Source organism: Euleptes europaea, chromosome 1, assembly GCF_029931775.1.
Source record: "Euleptes europaea isolate rEulEur1 chromosome 1, rEulEur1.hap1, whole genome shotgun sequence".
Taxonomy (NCBI): Eukaryota; Metazoa; Chordata; class Lepidosauria; order Squamata; family Sphaerodactylidae; genus Euleptes; species Euleptes europaea.
The window spans coordinates 19,968,738-19,994,913 of NC_079312.1; the positions used below are offsets into that span (position 1 = coordinate 19,968,738).

At 49.4% G+C, this 26,176-nt stretch overlaps 1 protein-coding gene and 1 non-coding gene across 2 annotated transcripts; both read left to right on the forward strand.

Annotated features, from left to right (window-relative positions):
• Positions 1-10,211: 10,211 nt before the first annotated feature.
• Positions 10,212-19,654, forward strand: DDX39B (DExD-box helicase 39B). The gene is made up of 10 exons (XM_056858989.1): positions 10,212-10,454; positions 10,571-10,698; positions 10,852-10,944; positions 12,357-12,540; positions 14,729-14,847; positions 16,680-16,811; positions 17,906-18,015; positions 18,322-18,466; positions 18,780-18,927; positions 19,497-19,654. Exons 1-10 carry the CDS (start codon positions 10,244-10,246, stop codon positions 19,511-19,513), a joined length of 1,287 nt encoding a protein of 428 aa, XP_056714967.1. The 5' UTR covers positions 10,212-10,243; the 3' UTR covers positions 19,514-19,654.
• LOC130493643 (small nucleolar RNA SNORD52) lies at positions 18,551-18,619 on the forward strand. Its single transcript, XR_008934006.1, has one exon. It is a non-coding gene; the product is annotated as a small nucleolar RNA SNORD52 (small nucleolar RNA).
• Positions 19,655-26,176: the final 6,522 nt, after the last annotated feature.

A 26,176-nucleotide genomic window follows, 5' to 3' on the forward strand; every position in this document is an offset into this window, starting at 1 on the left:
CCGGCCTGCAGTTACCGCCGGCTTGCCTGGGGCACCTCCCTGCTCTACATCTCCCACCATCGTCTCACAAGGACAATTCGCTGAATCCCTAGAGACTGAATTGGACAGGCCTCCCCAGAATCTCAGCCCCCATCATCTGCCTATGGGCCAAACGAGATGTAACTGCTTTCTTGTGGCGGCCGTGGGGGTGCCACCACCTTTTAAAAGTCATTTAAAAATGCTGAAGTGCAGCAGCATGGGGCAGTCTTACCCCCTCAGTGTACCTTATCAAGTTCCCAACCCCTACCCATCCAGCCAGCGTGGCGTAGTGGTTAAGAGCAGTGGACTCTAACCTGGAGAACCGGGTTCGATTCCCCACTCCTCCACATGAAGCCTGCTGGGTGACCTTGGGCCAGTCACAGTTCTCTCCGAACGCTCTCAGCCCCACCTACCTCACAAGGTGTCTGTTGTGGGGAAGGGAAGGTGATTGTAAGCCAGTTTGATTCTCATTCATTCATTCAAACCTTTATTGGCATAACACTTTTAAGTACATCAATCAGTCATTGAAATGCAGTATATGATAAAATATCAGCGCTCCTAGAGAGGTTTCCAGGAATCTTGCTACCATCAGTCTTATATGCTTGTCCCTTAATAGGTAGCGCACTAAACCCACATCTGTTTGTGCTACACTATCCTTGAGTAATGGTAGCAGAAATTTCTCTCGTGGAAGCACATGCAAGTCACAGTGTAATAGGACATGGGGCTACCGATTCAGTTTTATTCTCCTTAAAAAGGTAGAGAAAACCGTCATATAAAAACCAACTTTTCTCCTCCTCCTCTTCCTCCTCCTGCGGCTGTTTTGGCACTTGAAAAGGCTTGAGGGGTGGGATAAGAGTCCTGCGCGGTGGGCACGATCCGGATTGGGCCCTTGTGGCATTTTTAAATGACTTTAAAATGGCTGTGACCTCCCCATGAAAACCACAGATCTAGCCTCTGTATCCCATTTAGGCTGTGCGTACTACTTCATGGTATTCTCATGCCATATTCATATCCCCCAGCTGAACTCCCATTACTTTATTTATTTTCATTCACTCCCCCACCTTTCTCCCCGATAGGACCCAAAGCCGCTCGCATCATTCTGATCGCCTCCACTTTATCCTCTCAACATCCCTGTGAGGTAGGCTAGCCTGAGGGTGTGTGACTAGCCCAAGGTCACCCAGTGAGCTTCCCTGGCAGAGACTAATCTGACAGCCTGACCACTACACCACACGTTCCAATCCCTGGCATCTTAAAGCTTCTTTGGTAGCTGGTATTGAGAGAGACCCTTTTCCGCTTGAAACCTTGGAAAGCTACTGCCAATCAGTGTACATGATGCTGATCTAGGTGGACCAATGGCCTGACTTGATATAAGTCAGAGTCATATGCGTATATGTGTTACAGATGTACACACCAACCTGAAACATGCCCTTAAAAAAACCCTCTATACCTTCAGCATTCTCCCTTGCCCCAGTTTTATATCTGCACCTAAGTACCTGTGTCTACCCAGCTGTTTCCGTGCTCCCCAACCCAAGCTGATTTTAGAGGGGCAGAGGGATCCCTATAGATTATCCCTATCAAAATGGGTCTATTCCTTTCCTTTTAGGGTTTCCAGCTCCGGGTTGGGAAATACCTGGAGATTTTTGGGGTGGAGGCTAAGGAGGGCAGGGTTTGGGGAAGGGCTTCAATGCCATAGAGTCCAATGGCCAAAGTGGCCATTTTCTCCAGGTGAACTGATCTCTATTTGCTGGAGATCAGTTGTAATAGTAGATCTCCAGCTAGTACCTGGACGTTGGCAACCCTATTTCCATATCGTAGTTCTGCATCTCTGTCTCTCCATTGTTTCACCCCATGGCATGAAGGGGTGTGACTAGGAATCGGGGGGGGGGGTTTCCAGGTGTGCCCCCTTAGTTTCCTGCTGGTACGTGTATATGTCCTGAAAACGTGGCTCTCTTGTTTGCTCGGCTACAGCTCTATCCCGATATTTTTGTTTATTCCTTTCCCCTGCCCCAGCTTTGTTGATCTACAACTGGACGTTCAAATGATGAATAAAGTTCATGAAGAATAAACTTATATATGGTTAACACAGTAGGAAAGTGATGATTATACAGCCTCAGAGAGAGAAAGCACAACATCCAAATCGCAAGATGTCATACTCCTGCTGTACACCGCATTGGTCAGGCCGCACCTGGAGTACTGTGTGCAGCTCTGGAAGCCTCACTTCAGAAAGGATGTGGACAGAACCAGGTGCAGAGGAGAGCGACGAGGATGATCAGGGGCCTGGAGACCCAGCCCTGTGAGGAAAGGCTGAGGGTCTTGAGATGTTTAATCTGGAGAAGAGGAGGCTGAGGGGGGACATGATTGCTCTCTTTTAAATATTTGAAAGGCTGTCAGAGGAGGTCTGGGAGTTTTTCTTGTTGGCAGCAGAGGACAGGACTCACAATAACGGGTATAAATTATGGGCTGAAAGGTACCAGCTGGACATTAGGAAGAATTTTTTAATAGTAAGAGTAGTTCAGCAGTGGGATTGGCTGCCTAGGGAGGTGATGGATTCCCCCTGATTGGCAGTCTTCAAGCAGCAGTTGGATGAACACTTGCCAGGGATGCTCTAGGCTGATCCTGCATTGGACTAGATAGCCTGTATGGCCTCTTCCAACTCTTATTCTATGAACTGTGGGGCAGAAATGTTGCATTTCTCTGGGATATTAGTACAGCCCAACAATTAAAGGGTGTGACCGGTAGCCAGGATTTGTGCTTGTATAGCTGCCAATGCATTAAAATTAAGAAAGGATGGTGCGCGTTTTGCTGGTTTTCACGGAAGGAACTTGAGTTTAGAGGAGAGGAAACTTTTTTGTTGTTGGTTGGCAAGGAGCTGAGCCTCAGGGGTTACAAATTAGTAATACTGACATATTTTTCACATGGGAGAGTTTCATTGAGGAATACTAAGAACATAAGGACATAAGAAAGGCCCTGCTGGATACAGACCAAGGCCCATCGAGTCCAGCAGTCTGTTCACACAGTGGCCAACCAGGGGCCTCCAGGAAGCCCCCAAACAAGACGAGTGCAGCAGCACCATCCTGCCTGTGCTCCACAGCACCCAATATAATAGGCATGCTCCTCTGATCCTGGAGAGAATAGGTATGCAGCATGACTAGTATCCATTCTAACTAATAGCCATGAATACCCCTCTCCTCCATGAATATGTCCACTCCCCTCTTAAAGCCCTCCAAGCTGGCAGCCATCACCCCATCCTGGGGCAGGGAGTGGGCAGCATAAACATCTCCTGAAATAAACGACAGTTGCCTGAACAGCCGCATATTCATGCACAGGGCCTCTGTCAGTTAAGAAGATGGTAATAATTGAGAGTAATCTTATGGTGGGCGCAGATGGCTGAAAGCCAGATTTTGCTAGACCAGTGGTACTCTCTCGGTGGGCCACAAAGAACCACATTAGCACATTAGCAATTAGCACCAACCAAAAGAGCCACACTTCCTTCCATCCTTGGCATGAGGCCTGCACTGCAGGGATGCCCTCAGCTTTTCCATTCCTCCAGCAGCAGCTGTTTCAAGACAGGCACCAAATGCCACCCTAAGTCTCCACTGGGCAAGGGCCTCTTGCCTACCTTTCTGAACCACAGGGTGGGTGTAGGGTTACCAATCTCCAGGTTGGGGGGGGGGGTTGGAGTTCTCCCGAAATTACAGCTGATTTCCAGACTACAGAGGTCAGTTCCTCTGGAGAAAATGGCATCTTCAGAAATCAGATTATTATACTATAAGGTCTAAGAGAAACAGAAGTCTTCGAACGACATGACATCCCCACTGAGTTCACTCCCTTCCTCAGACTTCACTCTCCGTAGGCACCACCCCCAAATCTGCAGGAATTTTCCTAGGAGGGTGACATGTTTAGGAAATGGTGCTCTGAAGAGCCATAGGTGATATGTCAACGAGCCACATGTGGCTCCTAAGCCACTAAGTAAATATCACCACCCCATATTCCAGACCGTAATGTTTGGGGAGCCAGGCACACTGGATATATACCAAACTAAGTAAACTACAGTTTAGGGCCTCAAATTAGGGCTTAAATTTTACCTTCTTTTTTATAATGCTATGGGGCCTCTTAAACCTAACATAACTGAGGGCCTCAGCATGTCTTAAAGTGGTCCTGGAGATAGGGAAGCAATGCCTTTTCCTGGATAAATTTTAATTTGGATCTATTTGCTTTGTAAACCAGATGATCAGATGCCAGCTAAGCAGATTGTTGGCTGTGCAGAGCAAAATGCCAGGGCCTAGCTTCTACCTGCTCCCTCTTCTATCCAGATAGGTAAATTTGTTACTAGTTCAGATGGGCAACTCTTCCATAACTGGATCCATGTGCGTTTCACCACAGCCGGGGTGAGGAAAGCACGGAGAGAACGACTGTGTGGACACTCCACTGCTGCTGCATCTGCAGTGGCAACAAATAGATTTACGGTGCAATCCTAAACATGATTACTCATAAGTACACTGCACTGCATCCAGTGAGACTTACTCCCAACAAATTGTTTGTATGCAGGATTGCGCTCACTAGAGCCCATTTCACCAGACTGCAACAGTAAAAAATTATATTAAATATTTTAAATTAAAATAAATAGTTGCACTCTAGTTTTCCAAGCACTTGCTATAAAAGGTTGCTATTGCTTTCAACAAATTCTGGCATCTATGGCTAAATAAATGCCTGTGTGCATATAGAGAGTTTCTCCTAGGCTTAAAAGAACAGTGGTTCAGTGACAGAGCATTTGCTTGGCATGCAGAAGATCACTGGGTTCAATCCCCTAACTCTCCAGGTTGTTGTTTTTAAAGGACCAGGTATTAGGTGATGTGAAAGACTTTTTTTAATTCTTGGAAAGCCACTGTCAGTCTGAGTAGAGGACATCAACCTTGAGGTACCATCTAATTCAGCATTAGGCAGCTTCAAGTGTTCAAAAGTCCCCTTTCCTTTGTGAAGTGTGTTTCCTTGCTAGGCTGGCAATGGTTGAGGTGTACTTTGTCAGGCCTTTGCTGTTAGCAGGAGTAAAGGCTCTTGACATAAGTAGGCCAGTTTCTGGCTACACGTCAAGTCCTTGGTTCTCATGCCTGTAAACTTTGTGTACAGTTTCGCTCGTCCTGTTTTCCACAGCTGCGCTCTAATGTTTAGTCTTCCTTCCTGGGAATCGCTTATCTCGGGGTTGCTTAGCCATGTTTGCCTTCACAGCCTGTAGTGCTTTTAAACATGTAACCTGCCTATGTTTCGCCATTACCAGCCTCACCTGCCTGTAGGCAGTCAGTCCTTTAATCTGTCTTTTTGCTCCTAATAAAGTATTACTGCTTCAGAGCTACCTGCCTGGATGAGTTTGCTTATGGGATGCTAGGGACAGACACCTGATCCTGACATACTTTAGCATCTGGTTTCTTGCACGGTGTCAGAGAAAGAGGCATTCTCAGTGAAACTCAAACCTAACTCTGCTCATAATAATAATATTGACAATTAGGCCAACCAGGATTATCTGGACTCAGGTGGGGAGAGTTTGGGTGATGATGCAATGCAATGCAATGCAAGCACCCATTCCGGGGAAACAGCTGAATCTGCACCCCATAGAGTTTTGAAGGCAAGAGACACTCAGAGGTGGTTTGCCATTGCCTGGCTCCGTGTCATGACCCTGGTATTCCTTGGAGGTCTCCCATCCTAATACAAGCCAGGGATGAAGCTGTGTGACTGGCCCAAAGTCACAAGCAAGCTTGCGTGGCAGAGTGGAGATTCTAAGCTGGGTTTCCCAGGTCCTACTCCAACCCTTTAACCACTACACCACGCTGTCTCTCTCCTACATATTATAACTCTGAAATCATTCCAAAGTGGCCTATCCTAGGCTTGAGAGACGCCTAACCTAAATCACTACCAGCCCCAGGAACTCCCTGCCCTAGGATGTGGTGATGGCTGCCAACTTGGAGGGCTTTAAGAGGGGAGTGGACATATTCATGGAGGAGAGGGGTATTCATGGCTATTAGTTGGAATGGATACTAGTCATGCTGCATTCCTATTCTCTCTAGTATCAGAGGAGCATGCCTATTATTTTGGGTGCGGTGGAACACAGGCAGGATGGTGCTGCTGCAGTCTTGTTTGGGGGCTTCCTAGAGTCACCTAATTGGCCACCGTGTGAACAGACTGCTGGACTTGATGGGCCTGGGTCTGATCCAGCAGGGCCTTTCTTATATTCTTATGTACCAGCGGCGTGCCTAGTGCAAACGCCTTCCCCAAACACCTGCTACGCACAGTCGAGTATTCCGACCTCTCCGAAGCCGAGTTGAATCCACAGATTGTTGTTGTTTTAATTATCTTTCCATAGCAGATTTCTTGGCTATTTTTCATTATTATTATTATTTTTTCCTATTCAGGCTCTGCGTTAGACAGGCTGCACAAGAAACCCGCGGGGTCCTCCCGGCGGAGACATCCGGTCCCCCTTCCCTCTTCCCCGGAAGTCCCGCGCGCTTTTTGCCGCGGCCGTCGCTCAGAGCAGCCCCCTTGCAGGAGGTAAGAGGCTCCCTCGCAATCGTCTCTCCATCCGCGCCGCCTTTAGCCATCCGCCCCGGAGTCGGGGCGACGCGGGTTCCGTAAACTATCGCCCGCCCGACGGTGGTTGTATGGGGCGGCATTTCCCCGCCCGGGTGCGCCGAAACCGACTCGGGAGAGCGGGCGGGTGCCTCCCCGCCATTGCAGCTCGAAGGAGCAGGAGCCAAGATGGCGCCTGGCTCTTGGCGCGCCGCTTCGCCCCCTTTGCCCGCGTCGTAATCCGGGAGCATCGACGTCGTTCTGCGCTCTGGGCCTTCCGCCCGCGGCCGCTTGGGGAGAGCCCACGCTGGCGTTCTCCTTTAGGCAGGAAGGGGTCGCGAAACTGGCAACGTAGAGGGTTCGTTGTGGGGTCTGCGGGCCCTGCCCCCTTTCCAACTAGAGCTGCTTCGGATAGATAATGCAATTGAGGGCAGGGGTGATGGAGGGTGGGGTGGATCGCTTGCAATCTGCAGTATAAGAGAAGGGCAAGAGTCCAGTGGCACCTTAAAGACTAACAAAAATATTTTCTGGCGGGGCATGAGCTGCATTCCCTAAAACTAAAGGGGTTAGTGAAGCTGACTTGCTATAGGGGAATGGTGTTTCTTGCGGAATTCGGTGGGTGGGATTTATATAGGTAAGAAGGACCAGCTGCTCCTGAATTTGCCTGGGAAGGTGCCAGGAGGTGCGGTATCTGAAGAAGTGAGCTGTGGCTCACGAAAGCTCATACCCTACCAGGAAATATTCGTGTTAGTCTTTAAGGTGCTACTGGACTCTTGCCCTTTTCTACTACTGCAGACAGACTAACACGGCGACCCACTGTGAATTATCTGTAGTAGAGTGAAGCTGCAAATGCATCGTGCCCTATTTTTGAACACATGAAGCTGCCTTCTACTGAATCAGACCCTTGGTCCATCAAAGTCAGTGTTGTCTGTTCAGACCGGCAGTGGTTCTCCGGGGTCTCAGGCAGGGGTCTTTTCCATCACCTACCTGCCTGGTCCCTTTAACTGGAGATGCCGGGGATTGAACCTGGGACCTTCTGCATGTCGAGCAGATGCTCTATCACTGAGCCACAGCCCCTCCCCAATAAGTGGGGAGTTATGTGATTCAAAAATTCGCAGCGTCTGTGTGAGCGGATTTTTTTTTTTTTTTTTTTTGTGCAGTTTACTTCTTGGAAGGAGTTTTCTTGCAATCTTTCCACAACTTAAGAGCAGTGATGGGAGACTTGGTTGGATGTGTGCCATGGTGGGGATTTGGGGGTTGTTGGTTGTATTGGAACTGAAGATGAATGAGAAGCCAAAGCCAGGGGTTGTTGTGTTTCTTAATTTTGATATCTAAAAATGTTCTTTCCGGGGGCGTGTGTGTATAGGATGCGTGCCTGTTTTTCTAGGACGGCAAATCCCTTCCTACCCTGAGTTTCATGACTGCATTTTGCACGAACGGTGATTCATGATAATCTTCGCGCTACATTCCCTAAAGCTAAAGGGAAGCTGACTTGCTAGGGAATGGTGTTTCTTGCGGAATTCAGTGGGTGGGATTTATATAGGTAAGAAGGACCAGCTGCTCCTGAATTTGCCTGGGAAGGTGCCAGGAGGTGCGGACAAGGAGTCCTTTGTTGATCTCCCGGCTGTATTCCGATGTTTGTTCTTGGGAGGGGAGATCTACGTAGGAGGAGTTGGGAATTAACAGTACTGGACTGCTGCTGCCTTCTCTTCCACTCTTACCAACTGGAGTAAGGAAACTGGGAGGGGGCCATCTCAGAAACAGGGAGTTCTTCGTGATGGGAGTGGAATGCAATTTAATGCTGCCATACCCTCATTTTTTCCCATTGCTGGTGAAGCAGTCTGGTTTCCTTATTTACTTTATACCCAAATCTGCTGTTCTTGCTGAGGCCCATGGTGGATTACAAAACTTTTAAAATATATATAAATTCGGCATACAATGCAAGAAAACCCCCTGACGTTTTCACAGATATTTAAACCCTGCACACCTGTTCTCTTTATAAAAATCTGCCTGTTGATTGGACACATTTGCAGGGAGTTGGCGTCATTTGCATAGTTATGGAAATAAGCTGGCAGTATTTCATGGCACCGGGTTCCTCCCCGCCCCTTTCCTCTGTTTTGAAGTGTTTGCTTAGATTGGAGTGGCGGTGCGTATCTAGACCTTTGTGGGTTGTGAACAGCAGAGAGGAAGGAATGCTGGGGAGGGGGAAATCAGCCAGCTATACCCTAAACTTGCAAATGTAAGCCTTCCCCTGTCATAGAATCATAGTTGGAAGGGACCACCAGGGTCATCTAGTCCAACCCCCTGCACAATGCAGGAAATTCACAACTACCTCCCCCCCCCACATCCCCAGTGACTCCAACCCTTTTCCCCCCGCCATGCAGGATCCCACAATCAAAGCACTCCCGACAGATGGCCATCTAGCCTCTGCTTAAAGACCTCCAAAGACGGGGACTCCACCACCCTCCAAGGCAGCACGTTCCACAGTCATGTTATTTATTTATTCATTCGCATCATTTATAGGCTTTTCTCACTGGGAATCAAGGTGCATCACACAGAGTAAATCAATACAATCAACAGGAGGGGACATCCGATAAACCATGCAATAGTGTTTGGAATGTAGAGATCTGGAACCAGTCAGAAGTCTGAAACAGCTGAAGCAAAGCCTTGTTAGAGCTTGGCACATAACTCTGGCTCTCTGTGGGCTTCTGTGGGATTTAAGCCATTCAAGGATTCTGGTGTCCTATTTTTTTTTTTTTTAATGGTAGGAACAGGGGGTGTAATTACCTCTCCAGGGGGTCATGCATGTAGGATTGAAACATGCATCTTTAAGATTTTCCTTTGCTGTACTTGCATTGATGGAAGCAGACAGTGATGGGCTAGTTTGTACTCTGTAGTCACAGCGGCTACTAGCCATGATGGCTGTCTGCTCCCTCCAATACCACAGGCAGTATGCTTTTTTATATCCGTTGCTGAGGAGCACGGCTGGGAGGGTGCTGCTGCTGCAGCCGTCCTGCTCGTAGGCTTCCTAGAGGCAGCTGATCGGCTGCTGTGTGAACAAAACGGCTGCCTTGATGGGCCTTTGGTGTGAGCCAGCATGGTGTAGTGGTTAAGAGCGGTGGACTTTGATCTGGAGAACTGGGTTTGATTCCCCATTCCTATACATGAAGCCAGTTGGGTGACCTTGGGCTAGTCACAGCTCTTTTAGAGCTCTCTCAACCCCACCTACCTCACAGGATGTCTGTTGTGGGGAGGGGAAGGTGATTGTAAGCCGGTTTGAGTGTCCCTTAAGTGGTAGAGAAAGTCAGGATATAAATACCAACTCCTCTTCTTGTGTTTTTAGGAGGGTTTGAAATAATTCTTAATGCATTTATGCTCCTTACAAGGAGCGCCTGCCTTCTAAGGAGGACCATGTTAAGTGAAGTTTTCCTACCGGCTTTGATCTATGATGGGTTGAGATGCTTTTTGCAAGAAGGCCGAGGGATTCTGTCCCCTGGTGATTTTTGCGAAGCAGAAGAGAGAGCTTTTTAATTTTCTTATTGTTCATATAATGCACCTCGGTTTGATTTCTCTGGTCCTGCTGCGAATCAGTAGGGCGTTCCCCCCCCCCCATGAGTTTCATTTCTGCTCCACTCTTCTCAGTTCTTAGAGAGAGGCATCGATCACCATGACCGAGAATGACGTTGACAACGAGCTCTTGGATTACGAAGACGATGAGGTTGAAAACCAGGCAGCGGGAGACGGGGTGGATGTCCCATCCAAGAAAGACGTCAAGGGGTCCTACGTCTCCATCCACAGTTCTGGGTTTCGAGATTTCTTGCTGAAGCCAGAGCTGCTGCGCGCCATTGTTGACTGTGGCTTTGAGCACCCCTCGGAAGGTAGGAAGAAGAGGAGATGTGGGGAAGTTAGTGGGCGGGGGCACGGGTCGCGAGGGCTTGTGGGGGTCCCTGCAGCAGCGCCGATAGTATTGACTTCGTTTCCGTTCTCAATGCAGTACAACACGAGTCTATCCCGCAGGCCATCCTGGGCATGGATGTCCTATGCCAGGCCAAGTCGGGCATGGGCAAGACCGCCGTCTTCGTTCTTGCCACATTACAGCAGTTGGAGCCGGTCACGGGACAGGTAAGTGTGCAAAGGGGGAGGCTGCCGGGAAGGGAGCAGAATCAGCCTGAAAAGCAGCCAAGATGAGCGGACTTGGGAAGGAGTGGGCGTTGCGATGTAAGAATTAAGCAAGGGGAGCGTTTTGTTGAAAGAGGTTTCCGCCCTCCTCGGCAGGTGTCGGTGCTGGTGATGTGTCACACGCGTGAGCTGGCCTTCCAGATCAGCAAGGAATACGAGCGTTTCTCCAAGTACATGCCCAGTGTCAAGGTGAGAGCCGAGTCTTGGGGCGCCTCAGGCAGGAAGCCCCCGTCTCAGAGCTGGGGCTGCTTCTGTCCTTGAGTCTTGGGCACAGTGTTCACTCGCACTGGCTGGTTCTGGGGCCTAGAGCAGGGGTGTCAAACTCATTTGTTACGAGGGCTGGATATGACATGTCACTTGGTCAGGCCATGCTTCACCAGGCCAGATCAGGACTGGAGGGGATGGCTGCCTCTGCTGGCTCATGGGCCAGATAAGAGCACTCAAGGGGCCGGATCTGGCCTGTGTGCCTTATGTTTGACACACCTGGCCTAGAGGATTGTGGGTGAGGGTCTGGAGGATTTTGGGGGTTGGCGCAGGCCTCAGTCCACTTCCATGATAATCAGCAACACCATAATGGCACATCCTACCCATGCTCTTCATTTGACTTTTTTAATGCTTCGCGTGCCATTGGGCGGTTTCTCTGTCCAGGCTGTTGTATAAAGTCTGTGCAACAAGATCAGGTGTTTGTAAGATGCAGTTTATAAAATTATGTGGGGGTATGGAGAAAGTGGACAGGGTGAAACTTCTCTCCCTCTCTCATGATACTAGAACACGGGGTCATCTGTTGAAGGTGGTGGGGGAGAGATTCAAAACCAATAAAGACAAGTATTTCTTCACACAACACATAGTTAAATTGAGGAACTTTGCCCCAGGATGTGGTGATGGCTGCTAACTTGGAAAGCTTGAAGAGGGGAGTGGACATGTACATGGAGGAGAGGGGTATCCATGGCTGCCAGCGTGGTGTAGTGGTTAAGAGCACTGGTTTGGAGCAGTGGAGTCTGATCTGGAGAACCGGGTTTGATTCCCCACTCCTCCACATGAGCTGGTGAACTAGATTTGTTTTCCCACTCCCACAAACGAAGCCAGCTGGGTGACCTTAGGCAAGTCATGCTCTCTCAGCCTCACCCACTTCACAGGGTGTCCGTTGTGGGGAGGGGAAGGGAAGTGATTGTAAGCCGGTTTGATTCTGCCTTAAGTGGTAGAGAAAGTCGGTATATAAAAACCAATTCTTCTAAAAATGGATACCGGTCATGACGCTATTCTCTCCAGGTTCGGAGGAGCATGCCCATTATATTAGTTGCTTTGGAACACAGGCAGGACAATGCTTCTGCTGTTGTTTTGTTTGTGGCCTTCCTAGAGGCACCTGGTTAGCCACTGTGTGGGCCTTGGTTTGATCTAGTATGAGTTCTCTTATGTTTGCATAGAAAATGTGTGGCTTTCTTCTTTACCCCATTCTGTCTTACTCTTTGCATTCCCCTTCCTTGCCAGGATAAGGTGGGGTATGGTCAGTGCCGGGAGAGGAACAGGTCTCTATAGGTTCTCGCCCAATTCGCCGGTCCCATTCGGCCACCTCATTCTTTTTTCCCACTTGCCCTGTCCAGGTGTCGGTGTTCTTTGGAGGCCTGTCCATCAAGAAGGACGAGGAGGTGCTGAAGAAGAACTGCCCCCACATCGTGGTGGGCACCCCGGGCCGCATTTTGGCCTTGGCCCGCAACAAGAGTCTCAACCTCAAGCACATCAAGCATTTCATCCTGGACGAGTGCGATAAGATGCTCGAGCAGCTCGGTGAGTTTGGGCAGGGGCTGAGAGCCTGGGAGTTGGCCTCTTGGAGGCTGCATGCCACTGACAAGACGAACAGGTGGCAGACGGCTTCAGTTACCTCTGTTGCTTCAGTGTTCTTTGTGTTTGGGAGTCTTGGGGTGCTTTCACACGTGTCGAATAATGCGCTTTCAATCCACTTGCAATGCACTTTGACGATTGTTTGCAAGTGGATGGTGCCAATTCACACAGTAAAATCCATCTACAAAGTGTATTGGAAGTGGATTGAACGTGCATTATTCGGCACTTGTGAAAGTGCCCTTGGTTTCTTCAGCTTTGGCTGGGTGGTGCTTTTCAGTTCTCACCGCCAGGAGGCAACCTTTGGAAAGAGCTGGACTTGGGGTGCTGCTCTTCTTCCTTGGAGTACCGTATTTTCCGGCGTACAAGACGACTGGGCGTATAAGACGACCCCCCCATTTTTACAGTTAAAATTTAGAGTTTGGGATTGTCCCGAGTCCACGGCCTAGGGTCGGCTCTCAGGACTGCTCCCCAACCCCGCGGCCGCCCCCAGACCTCCTGGAGTGGCCCAACCCGAGTCCGTGGCCTGGGGCAAGCCACCGGTCCCCCTGGGGCGGCTCAACCCCCGGGGACATGGACAGAGCGGAGGCGGCTCCCCAGGGAGATTCTCCAGTCCGGCTCGTAATTCAGCATCCGGCGTATAAGACGACACCTGGCGTATAAGACGACCCCCGACTTTTGAGAAGATTTTCCTGGGTTAAAAAGTAGTCTTATACGCCAGAAAATACAGTATGTCCTTTGCCTCAGTAAGGAGAAGGAAACATAATAGAGCAGCCAACCTTTCGAGAGCCAGCATGGTGTAGTGGTTAAGAGCTGTGGTTTGGAACAGTGGACTCTGATCTGGAGAACCAGGTTTGATTCCCCACTCCTACATGTGAAGCCAGCTGGGTGACCTTGGGGCTAGTCACTTTCTCTCAGCCCCACCTACCTCACAGGGTGTCTGTTGTGGGGCGGGGAAGGGAAGGTGATTGTAAGCCGGTTTGATTCTTAAGTGGTAGAGAAAGTCGGCATATAAAAGCCAACTCTCCTTCTTAAAGTGGGATGGACCCCCTAAAAACCTCATTAACAGGGTTGTGAGCTGTCTAGATGGGAGCTGGAACTCCCACTGCTGCCTCTGGCCACACAGTGTGTTACTTGCCCATACTGTATCTTATCACTGATGAGAGCATCTGACCAAGAGAGCTTTGACTCTCGAAAGCTTATACCCTGGAAATCTTATTGGTCTTTAGGGTGCTGTTGGGCTTGAATCTTACTCTTCGAGCCACAGTATAGCTCTCCTAGCTGGGATGAGAGGGATCCCAGAGCTCCTTTTGACTTTGCCTTTTTGAGCAGACATGACCCTTCTCCTCTCCTCCCCACCCCCCAAGTAGACATAGCCATTCTGGAAAAAGGTAGAGGAAGGCTGTCATGAACACATGAAGCTGCCTCATACTGAATCAGACCCGTGGTCTCTTAAAGTCTTTATTGTCTACTCAGACCGGCAGCGGCTCTCCAGGGTCTCAGGCGGGGGGGTCTTTCACATCACCTACTTGCCTAGTCCCTTTAACTGGAGATGCCGGGGATTGAACCTGGGACCTTCTGCATGCCCAAGCAGATGCTCTGCCACTGAGCGACAGCCCCTCCCCTCCGACTAATGTTGCGTAAGAGACAGTTGAGAGGTCCAGTTGTATGTGCTTTAAAGAATCGTCCGGACTGCTAGTTCTGCCTTCAACTCCCAAGGCCTTTGAGAGTCCAGCAAGGGAGTTGCGGGTTTTGTTGTGGGTTCGGCAACAAAATTAATATCGCAATAAAACGAGTAACTTTTATTTTATTTGTTTCCCCATGCATATAAAAGTTATGTTTACGCTAGTATGCAATAGCATTATGTGTAAAAAATGTACTGTGATAATAAGGAAAAAGTTTTAAATATTGTGAGAATTACCAGTGTGACCCAGAAAAACAAAGTGAGCACATGCCGTTGGGAAAACGGCACTGATAGACTTGCTGGAAAATGCAATATCTGCAAAGGGCAATAAGGCAAGGTATGCGTGTACTTAAACTGGAATGACTTTGTGGACGAGGGCACAGCCTGGGAGTAGGAAAGAAGAGAGGATCCTTTGAGTTCTGACCTCTTTGTCCTTTTGTTTTCCTTTTGCAGATATGCGCCGGGATGTCCAGGAGATCTTCCGCATGACCCCGCACGAAAAGCAGGTCATGATGTTCAGTGCCACTCTCAGCAAGGAAATCCGCCCCGTGTGCAGCAAATTCATGCAAGACGTAATTAAAATCCCTTCTACCTTCTTTATCCACATGGCCAGCCAGCCAGCCTCCCTCCCTCCCCATCTAGGGAAGGAGCGGGGGTGTGTGTGGAGCATAGAACGCCTCCCTTGCCTACAGTACACTGGGCCGCACCGCTGCGGCCCATCACCTCCCCCCGGTCCCTTTAAGGCACTTGTAAGGCACACACCTTCCGGAAGATCATTCGGGTTACACTAGCCAGCACACCCACCACACATGAACAACAGGCCTCCTCCTGATAGGGCTGGAGAGCGCTCAGACCAATAATCTGGTTCTGCCCCATCGGCACGCTTAGCTTAGAGATCGTCCACATCGCTGCGGGGGATCTATCCCCAAAGGGATCCTCTTGTGCCTCCCACACCCGGCAGGCGGTGCAGAATTCACCCGCGCCTCTCCTGCCGCCCTGATTTCCCTGCACTCCCTCTGCGTGGATCCGTCTACCTGGTGGCGCCGTGTTCCGAAGATCCTGGCCCACATACACGCATGTCTAGAAGATCCTGGCCCCCACACACCCCCAGGCAAGTGTAGCTCTCGTTTCCTCACCGCCACGCATTCATCTGGTACCCGCACTCGCAGCACCCACGTACACGTTCCAGCCCTCCTTGCCCTCCCCACTCGCCCTGGCTGGCGCTCCGGAGACCCGCGGTGAAGGACTCCTCCCGAGAGATCTGAGAGGGCGGCGGCAGCCAGCGGAGCAGATGCCTGGCGACCCGGAGGACAAGTTTTATCCTTTTTTTCTTCTGAACTGGCAAAAACCGTTTTAGTTTCTTTCTGAGCTTTATTACCCCTTTCTTTCCCCCCCTCCCTGTTTGGGAAAGGGATTGTTTTAATTTCAGGGTTCGGGTGGTGGGAGGGGAAGCCTTGCCAGCTCAGGTGACAGGAAAGGTGGTTGTAGTCAGCTTGTATAGAGTGGGAATAGGAATGCCCAATTAGTCATGAAAGCCAGTAGATCCTGTGAAGCAAAGTGTAAGGCTTGGGGGTTACGTGGAGGCAGGAATTCCTGGGAAAGAAGAGAGCTAATCAGAAGCAGCTGTTTTCCTTTGCTTGGGGGTGGGGGGAGGGGATGCATTTCCTTTCTGTTGCTTTTCTGTGCCTTTTGAGGCAGCCAAACACCAGAGGCCTGGTCACTAGGCAGTTACTTGGAAGCCTAGTGCATGCTGGGAAATGCCGTGCAGGACTGTGGACGAGACCACCCCCCACTGCATGTTGGGAAGAAAGCTGTGAAGGTCAGAGGGGATATTATAGTTAAGGTGGCTGGAGCTGTTGAATAGACAGTGGATCCGTTGATTCTGTGAGCGCTTTTGCGTTAGTCCAGGCTGGGCCAAAAAAGAGGGATGTGGCGCGGAGGGGGCTCCATGTTTTCCTCTTAGGTTTCTGGAGGGAGAGAGGTCTCCTGAGTTTTAAAACCAAGGACCTGGTCTTTAGAATGGCTGATGGGTCAGCACTGTGCAAAGGGGAAATATTTGACAGTGGCGGCATTGGCCTCTTTCCCAGCGTGCTTTGCCTGAGAAGGTCCTAGCTGAATGGGAAGACCATTGCTTCCCAGGATTCCTTGCGTGAAAGCTGTTGGTTGTTTGATTTGAGAGGCGAATGGGGTAGTTCATCTTTGCTTTTCCTCTTTTCGGTGGGGTTGTAAGATAATGGAGGAGCAGGCGGCTCACAGGGCTCTGTGTGTGTGTATTGTAGGGCAAGGGTGTGTTTGCAAGCGATCCAGAGCTGCTTCTGTGCGTGCTTCTGCTGTTTTGTCCCCCCTCCCTCCGAGCCCAGGTCAGTCTGGGCCTGGTCTAACCGGCCCTGGGTTTGCTCCTCAGGCCATGGAGATCTTCGTGGACGATGAGACCAAGCTGACGCTGCACGGGCTGCAGCAGTACTATGTCAAACTGAAAGACAACGAGAAGAACCGCAAGCTCTTTGACCTGCTCGATGTGCTGGAATTCAACCAGGTGCCTCCCAGGAGTAGACACCCATACTTCATGGATGGGGGTTGTGTGCACGGAGGTGGGGCGGGGACCAATTTCGCTGGAACCAGCCTGTGTTTTTATTTTCTGCCACTCTAAAGATGACAAGAGGGTTAACTCAGTCCAGCGCGGGCAGGAGGAGGCGGCAACAGCTCTTCAGAGGGATTTTCAAGAGGGAATAGTTGAGAGAGTGATAGCAAGTAGGTGTGTTTGTGGCCTCTTCATAAACGACAAGGGTGTGGAAACCAAGCAGGACACACACACACACCCTGTGCCAGTAGCCCATGGCACCTGCAGCACCAACCCACCGTTGGTGCAGAGGTTTGGGGGAGCAGGTTTGCACCTGGATTTCAAGCTACTTGGAAATAGTTGAGTGAGTCCACTCATATCAAAAAGCAGCAGCATCTTGGCCTCTCCAGTTTCTGATGGCCGGCTATTTCAATGGGTTTTCAAAGGGGTTGTTATGAGAGAGCAGAAATACTTACACTAGCTAGGAGAGATCTTCTTGAGTGGCCTTGTGTGATCTTGGCAATCATCCTGCAGTTCTGTGGATGAGTTTTAAAGGGGAGGAGCCGTGGCAGAGCATCTGCTTGGCATGCAGGAGGTCCCAGGTTCAGTCTCCGGCATCTCCAGTTAAAGGGACCAGGCAAGTAGGTGCTGTGAAAGACCACTGCCTGAGACCCTGGAGAGCTGCTGCCGGTCTAAGTATACAATACTGGCTTTTATTGACCAAGGGTCTGATTCAGTATAAGGCAGCTTCATGTGTTCAAAGGGGACTAGACGTCGGGACGCTAGTGGAAGCTGCAAGCAGTGTGGCCAAGGAATTCCGTAAACCTTTTGGCCAGGCTGGTCCCTCTTGTCCAGATTGCTGATCAGAGCCCAGAAGGCATTGGGATCCGAATTTGCCTGCACAAAGTGGCCTTGGGAGTTGCACGTCTGCTGCCTACGTCTGCTCTCGATTCCCTTTGAGAAGGGGCTGCGCAGGTGGGGAGTCCAGAGGCACAGCACGCAGAGGGCCACTTCAGAAGCCTCCCCTAGCAGTCGAACAGGTGTGATCGTCCATTCCCTTCCCCATCCAGGTGGTGATCTTTGTGAAGTCGGTGCAGCGCTGCATAGCATTGGCTCAGCTTCTGGTGGAGCAGAACTTCCCGGCCATTGCCATCCACAGGGGGATGCCCCAGGAGGAGAGGTGAGGAGGCCCCGAGCCGGGACACAGAGTAGGTGGCTTGCTGAGGGGGCTCGCTTGCTGTGATGAGTTTGCTCAGACTAGAGTCTCTGACTCCTTCCGTGATGCTTCTCTAAGCCCTGAGCAATACAGCCCCTGCAGTAGCCGCTTGGCTGTCAGCTAGGCAGAAGTTGGTGCTCTTTTGCCAGACACAGAGGCTGTTGGCAGGAGAAGGCATTATAATGTGAGCCTGGATGAGCATTGGGATTGAGCATGGGGGGGCGACATCGTGAGCAAGGGATGTTGTCTTACGGTTCCCGGGTCTTGCAGGTTGTCGCGGTACCAACAATTCAAGGATTTCCAGCGGCGAATCTTGGTGGCCACCAATCTCTTTGGTCGTGGCATGGACATCGAGCGAGTCAACATTGCCTTCAACTACGACATGCCGGAGGATTCAGACACCTACCTGCACCGGGTGAGTGAGGCGGGCAAGCCAGAGGAAAGGGTTCCAGAATCGAGGCCCGTGTTGGGTTAGGAGAAGGCCAGAGGGCCCCCATGTTGCGCTGATGAGTTTGCTCAGACTAGAGTCTCTGATATATGTTCTGATGTCTCTTTCAAGCCCTGAGCAACAGCTCTGGCCTGGGTGGGTGTGGATGTGTCCCTTCACAGTCTTCTGAGGCTGATCAGGAACCAAGAAGCTCTGTCCCTCTTGCTCGAGGCCCAGAGCCAGAATGGCAGGGGAAAGCACCCGGTCCCATCTTCCTTTCCCTTTCACGGGTTCTCTGCAGGTGGCTCGCGCCGGACGCTTCGGCACCAAGGGCCTGGCCATCACTTTCGTGTCAGACGAAAACGACGCCAAGATCCTGAATGAGGTGCAGGACCGCTTTGAGGTGAACATCAGCGAGCTGCCTGACGAGATCGACATCTCTTCTTACAGTGAGTTGCTTCAGTGTGGATTTGGAGGTCGGCGAAAGAGCGTATTTGCAGCAGGGGTGCGCTTGGGTTGGAAAGCCGGGCAGGTGGGACAGCTGGCTAAGTAAGCAGGATTGTGTTCTCACTCTGAGGGGGAGGGCATCTGGAGAGACGGGTGATTTCCTTCCTGTGGTCAGGGTAGGCAGGATCAACTTTAAACTTCCTGTTCCTGCCCAGAATCGCATGCTCTCTTCAGTTTCCCTCCTGCCTCGAACAGGGAAGGCAGCAGCCCTGGTTGCTCCAGGAGCAACCACACTAGGAGGAAGACTTTTGCGGCCTTTCCCCCCCCTTCCCTCCTCTACCCTCGAGGGAAGGATTCCTCGCTCCACCCAGAGCAACAGAGAAGTGACCTACCATTCCAGGAGGAGAGGCACGAGCCACTTAGTGGCAGACAGCACCAGGATGAGGAAGGGGGAGGAGTGAACACCGTACAAGAAAGTTTGGGGCGTGGTGGGAAGGATGCTCAGAATGCATAAAACACATATAATAACCCCCTTGCCCTGCCTGCTTAACACGTTTGTGTTTCCTCACAGTTGAACAGACCCGATAAAGGGGGGGAGCCTTTCCTCTCTACATCGACTTTGGTTTTACTTCCTGACCTCTTCCGCTTCCCTGAAACTTCACGTTTAATTTCACTTGACGGAAAACGAAGTGGCTTTGACTGTCCGGACGACACCCATTCACAACCACTCCTACGAGGGGGGACCGAAGAGCTGCTGTCAGCGGGCTATGGGTAGTGGAGACACCAGCTGCACTGCCCAGAGGCCTAAGGGGGAGAGCCTGCTGGGCAGGGGAGTCCCACTGCCCCGGCTGGCACCACGAAGAGATGGTCTCCCGGGGGGGGCCCCCCCGCCTCCAGATGGACCTCCACTGCCTACCAGCAGGATGCTGGGACTCCACCGGTTATATAGCTTCACTTTGTCCTTGTTGTCGGCATTATGCAGAGATCTGCCTCCATGATGGGAAGCACAAAAGGGGGAGGAGTTTCGGCAGGGGTGCCCTGTGAATCCCTGGCATTCTAGAATTACGTTTTTGTTTTATAGGAAAAAAAACCCTCTTGGGAGGGAAAAAACTAAAAATACGAACCTTCTTTTGTATGCCCATTCATGCTGTTTTTAAGGCTGTTTTGTGTTTTCCTGTATGTGCGTGCCCCAGTTTTTTTTTTTTTTAATGTGTCTGCATGTGAAAATTAACCTGTCCTAGGTGGTGTATCTTGGCAGTAAGCTAATAGTGAAAGACTGACGTTTTAGCTGTGGCTTGTTCTAATCCTCCCTTGATTCTCCCCCTTTTTTTGTAATAAAGGAGCCCAGCTCTTATGGGTATCTAATTAAACTAGTCTTGTGAATAACCTGTTGTTGGCATCGCTTTGTTCTTTGGAATGGGAGATTTCTCCTTGGTTACGAATGGGGTGTGACATTTGTACTTCCATGTTATTAGGGAGATCTGGGACAACCATGTGATGGTTGCCATCTTGTTACAACCAAGGAAGGGAATTAGAGCCAAGGAGTGAAAAAATGTATATCGACTAGGGCACAGAATCAAATGTTAAAAAACATGAGAATGAACTCTCCGATAGAAGTGATATGGATGGAAATTCTAGGTCCTAAAGGTTACTTAAAGTGCTGATGCCTGCCTAATCAAACCCTTGAGGATGATCTTGAGATGGTGAAGGAAATAAGAGAGGTGGATTAATGTTATGATAATTGGGTGACTTCAACTAACCGTCACATTGACTGGGTAATGAGAAATGAGCATTCCTTGACACAAATGTAGAAATGAGATTCCTTGACATAAATGACCGTAGACTGGAACAGTCGGTCGCAAAGCCAACCACAGGGATAGTGAGTGATGTTGGACTTGGTTCTGAGAGGGGCTCAAGACCTGGTGAGATATGTAGATGTTGTTCCGTCAGTTGGGAACAGTAACCACAATTATATTAAGTTCAGCATTCATGTGAAAAGAAAGTGACCTAACATTTGATTTCTAAAGGAGTTCTTGGAGAACTCAAACGGGAGACTGTTGGTCTACTAACCCAGGGGTTGGCAACCTTTTTGAGCCTGAGGGCAGTCTTTGGAATTCTGACACAGGGTGGTGGGATGCAACCACAGAACAGCTGCAGGAGGCAGAGCCAGCTGCTGCTGAAACAACGTTATTTTAACCCGGACAGCCAATCAGATCCTCGAATGGTCAGTGAGAAGCCCTGTTGGGCAAAAGCCCCACCCACTCTCTATAAAGACACTTGATGGGTACAAAGAATGGTGTTGGTGGACAGACCACTGCATCGGGCAGGCTGTACTAGCTCACGTATGCAACTCATGAAAATCGGCTACTGTACCAGATGACTGGAGAGTAGCGAACGTTAGCGCTGGTTTTTAGAAAGAGGTCCAGAGGGGAGTCAGCCTAATGTCTGCCCCAGGCAAGTTAGTGGAAACGAATCAAATGTAGTTTTGTTAGGCACATAGCAGGACAATGGGGGTTACCGCACTTTGTATTCCCAGCGATGTATTAAGAATTTGAAAATGTAACAAACAGTGCTTTAAAAGGGTTTTTAGATACCATGGCTTACAAATGGTTGGAAGACGTCTTCACAGCTAAAGAGGTGTAAGCACGTGGCCTAACCTGAACCACAAACCACAACAGGAGACAAACTGGTCCAAAGAAGCTGGTTTTACTGGTCATATAGGATAGCAGAGCACAAAGAAACTAAGACTTCAATGGAGCAAATTGGCTTGCACTTGATAATATAAAAGCATTGAAAAAAAGCATTCAACGGTACAGTACAGCTTCAGATTACAGATTACAAACAGCGCAAAGGCACCGTGGTTCACACGGGTTACTGTCGGCTTCAAAGAGTTCAGGAATTCAAAACAAACCTTGAAGGCTACTTGGGAAAACGAAACAAACTGAAACACGGACCTGACAAGGGGCCAAACAAAGTGTGAACAGTATTTTTTATAACGTTTTCAAACTCAATACATCGCTGGGAATACAAGTGCGGTAACAACCAATGCCTGCTGAGGGAAAATCAACAAGGCTTCTGCAAAGGGAAGTCTTTCCTCATTGGCCTTCTGGAGTTCGTTGAGAAAGTGAACAAGCGTATAGATAACGACCAAGTTGACATATACCTGGACTTTCAAAAGGCTTTTGACAAGGCACCTCACTAAAAATGTCTGAGTAAATCTAGCAGTTAGGATAAGAGGATGGGCCATCTTCTGGATTAAAAATTCTTTAAATTACAGGAAGCAAAGAACCGGAACATATGGACAGTTCTTGCATGGAGGACTGTAAGCAGCGAGGCTCCACAAACCAGTGTTATTCAATTTATGCATAAGTGATCTGGAATTGGGGATGAGTAACAAAGTAGCTGAGTTTGTGGGTGACCCAATATTATTCAGGATGGTGAAAACAGAATGACTAAAGAGTTTCAGGAGTAGTAAATGGGGTAAGTGAGCAACAATGTCAAAGTTCAAGGTAGGTAAGTGTAAGGTGATTGACTTGGGAACAAAAATGCCATTTTCAAGTATAGGCTAATGGAGTCTGAACTTGCTGAGAGGGAAAGCTCTCGGGGTTGTAGCAGATATATCAAAGTGTCAACGTAGTGTGCCACAATAGTGAGAAAGGCAACTCTGTTGGGAATTATTAAGAAAGGGATTGAAAAAAAACACTGTAATGCCCAATATAGATCTATGGTGCTGCTTCATTTGGAACACTGCACTTCTGGTCACTGCTCAAAAGACATCGCAGAGGTGGAAAAAGGACGGAAGAGGGCAACCAAGATGATTAGGGGGTTGGAGCACCTTCCCTATAAGGAAAGGCTAAAGAGTGGGACTTTCTGGTTTAGGAAAGAGGTGACTAAGAGAACATGATGGAGGTTGATAAAATTTAGCACAGGGTAGAGAGAGTGGACAGTACTTTCTACCACCACCTCTCTTCAAAGCTGTTGGGAGAAATACGAGAAGTCTTATGAACTCTTCAGGCATAATACAAGAGCAAAAATACTGCTAGGATTTTTTTAAATTGAAGAGCATTCCCCCACGTGCTCTCACCTGCCACCTGAAACTGCTCAAATTTGAGAAAATTTGTTCTTTCCATGACATCAAAAAATGCATTTCAGTAATATATTTTCAAAAAATGCATTCCAGTAATATATTTTCAATGTTAGGAATAAGTGAAGGAAAGATGACAGTAGCAATTGATAAGTCATGTTACGTGCTAAAGGTAAAGGTCCCCTGTGCAAGCACTGGGTCATTCCTGACCCATGGGGTGACGTCACATCCCGACGTTTCCAAGGCAGACTTTGTTTGCGGGGTGGTTTACCAGTGCCTTCCCCAGTCATCTTCCCTTTACCCCCAGTAAGCTGGGTCCTCATTTCACCGACCTCGGAAGGATGGAAGGCTGAGTCAACCTTGAGCCGGCTACCTGAAACCGACTTCTGTCGGGATCGAACTCAGGTCGTGAGCAGAGCTTTTGACTGCAGTACTGCAGCTTAACACTCTGTGCCACGGGGCTCCTTGTTACCTGCTAGTGCTAAATTTATACTGGCAATCCTGCCCAGCTCTTTACCACCTTATGTTCATCACTAAACAAGTGGCCAAAATCTTAATACCAAGCCCAGAAAGTACATGCTGAGTTACTTAGCAAAAATAGACAAGAACATATCAATGTACAGCATTTACTCAAATGCAGGGCGAGGTTTCACAGGTGTGCCATAAAAAAAAAGCAAGAGAGAAGGAGTTCATCCTACATTTGCAGACAAGTTACAGTTATGTCCAGTAATAAATTTGTGTAAAGCATTTTTTAGGGGATGATCTTTCATGGTTGACCTCCTTTTGAGGAAATATGGCAGTAGTAAAATGGCTGGCCCCTGTGTGGGTAATAAAAGCCGGGCAATGGGCTCTCTTACTGACAAACCAGGTCAATGCATATTCAGGGGACTCCCTGGGTACACAAATTACTTTGTAAATTAACAGAGGCTTTTTCAGCCTTGGCCCCAGCCTGATGGAACTCTGTCAAATGAGACCAGGGCCCTGAGGGACCTAGCGCAGTTCCGCAGCATCTGCAAGATGGACATGTCCCGCCAGGCTTATGGTTGAGGACAGCAACGGTTCCCTTAGCTGGACTCCCCTTCCCTCCTTCTCTACCTCCCCTTTCTTCCCTTTCCCTACTTGTGATTTCCCTAATCCTATGTTATGCCCATCCATCAACATCTGGGGGCTCCCCACACTCGGCATGCATCCTGGAAATCATAGAATCATAAGTTGGAAGGGACCACCAGGGTCATCTAGTCCTGCACAATGCAGGAAATTCACAACTACCTTTCCCCCTACACACACACCCAGTGACCCCTACTCCATGCCCAGAAGATGGCCAAGATGCCCTCCCTCTCATGAGCTGCCTAAGATCACAGAATCAGCATTGCTGACAAATGGCCATCTAGCCTCTGCTTAAAAACCTCCAGGGAAAGAGCGCTTACCACCTCCCGAGGAAGCCTGTTCCACTGAGGAACCGCTCTAACTGTTAGAAAGTTCTTCCTAATGCCTAGACGGAAATGATATCATCCGAGAGCCATGATCAGGGCGCCATTACTGTTGGTTATTATTTTAAGGTTTCCATTCATATGGTATTTATGATTTTAATTGTAATTTTATGCTGTTAGCTGCCCTGAGCCGGCTTTAGTCGGGAAGAGTGGGATAAAAATATAATAAAAATACAATAAAGGGGGAACCCCTTATCTCCTAAAAACTGGCCTGGTGATTACTGAGCATGCTCGAGGAGGAGGGAATGTTCTGAACAGGTGAGTAGGTCTTCTAATCTCCCCACCATGAGTACCACCGCATGCTGTTCCCTGTTAACAGGCTATATTTAATGTAGAGGAGGTTGGGGGGAAAATGTGACACCTCGCCTGTAATCTGAAGTGGTACTGTAAATCGTACCAACCACCTCAGCACTCTGGGTAAGGCCAGGCTTGAGATCCTTTAACTGGAGATACTGGACTTTGAATTTGGGGCTATCTGGATGGAAAGCACATTCTCTGTTGGTTTTCTTGCTCTGAATTTTGATGGGTTTTTTTGCTGTTTCATTGTAAAAGTTTACAGACTCCCCCTGCTCTGCGGACTCAGGCAGGATCCTTCAAGTACTTGAAGGGCTGTCACATGGAGGATGGTGCGGAGTTGTTTCCTGTTGCCCCAGAAGGTCGGACCAGAACCAACGGGTTGAAATTAAATCAAAACAGTTTCCGCCTAAACATTGGGAAGAACTTTCTAACAGTCAGAGCGGTTCCTTGGTGGGACAGGCTTCCTCGGGAGGCGGTGAGCTCTCCTTCCCTGGAGGTTTTTAAAGCAGAGGCTAGATGGCCATCTGTCAGCAATGCTGATTCCGTGACCTTAGGCAGATCATGAAAGGGAGGGCATCTTGGCCATCTTCTGGGCATGGAGTAGGGGGGTCACTGTGTGTGTGTGTGTGTGGGGAAGGTAGCTGTAAATTTCCTGCATTGTGCAGGGGGTTGGACTAGATGACCCTGGTGGTCCCTTCCAATTCTGCGATCCTTTTCCTTATGACTTTGGAGCAGGAGATGCCAGAGTCTGAAAGCAGACGTCCTGCCAACTAAACCTTTGGTTGGAAGCCACGACAGCCTTGGGGCTGGTTTATATTAGCCTTTTTAGATGCGTCCTTGTGCATTTATTTTTAACTCCATACAGCTGCTTTGGGAAAGGAAATGTGCCCTGACAAGTGAAATACAAATATTAATAATGCAATCCCGCTCCACCACAAGCTCTTGCCGCCAAATGAATAATTTTTTGTAAATTATTACAAATAATTTTGGACTCTTGCCTTGTTTGATGCAACGATCAGAGGCGGGTTTCGCTTGAGACAGAAAGGCCTCAAGGGGGCGCCTGTTTCCATAGCAACAGAACACCCAACGGCCTTCCCACGCGTTGCTGGAAACAACCACAGGCACCAGCTGCAAAGCCCCCCGCCCCCTTCATTTTGAGGCGGTCGCTGTGAACGCCTGCAGGAGTATTAAATAAATTTCCCTTCGGGCCTCCTAATTTTCTGTTTGGGCTAATAGTTGTAAACCTGGTGAAATAATGCGTTGCTCGTTCTTGCGGTTCTTTACGGTGGACGTTTTTCAACGTATCCAGGCATCGCTTGAGACAGCTCTGACCCCGGAAAGGAAGGGAGTGATTGGGATCCCATGGAGAAGAGGCCGGGG

What these genes read in the sequence shown, in the direction of transcription:
- DDX39B (XM_056858989.1), top strand. Translation starts at nt 10,244, where the DNA reads ATGACCGAGAATGACGTTGACAACGAGCTCTTGGATTACGAAGACGAT. An exon ending in TAAGATGCTCGAGCAGCTCG is followed by an intron (nt 12,541 to 14,728) that starts GTGAGTTTGGGC and finishes TTCCTTTTGCAG; the next exon opens with ATATGCGCCGGGATGTCCAG. An exon ending in ATGTGCTGGAATTCAACCAG is followed by an intron (nt 16,812 to 17,905) that starts GTGCCTCCCAGG and finishes TTCCCCATCCAG; the next exon opens with GTGGTGATCTTTGTGAAGTC.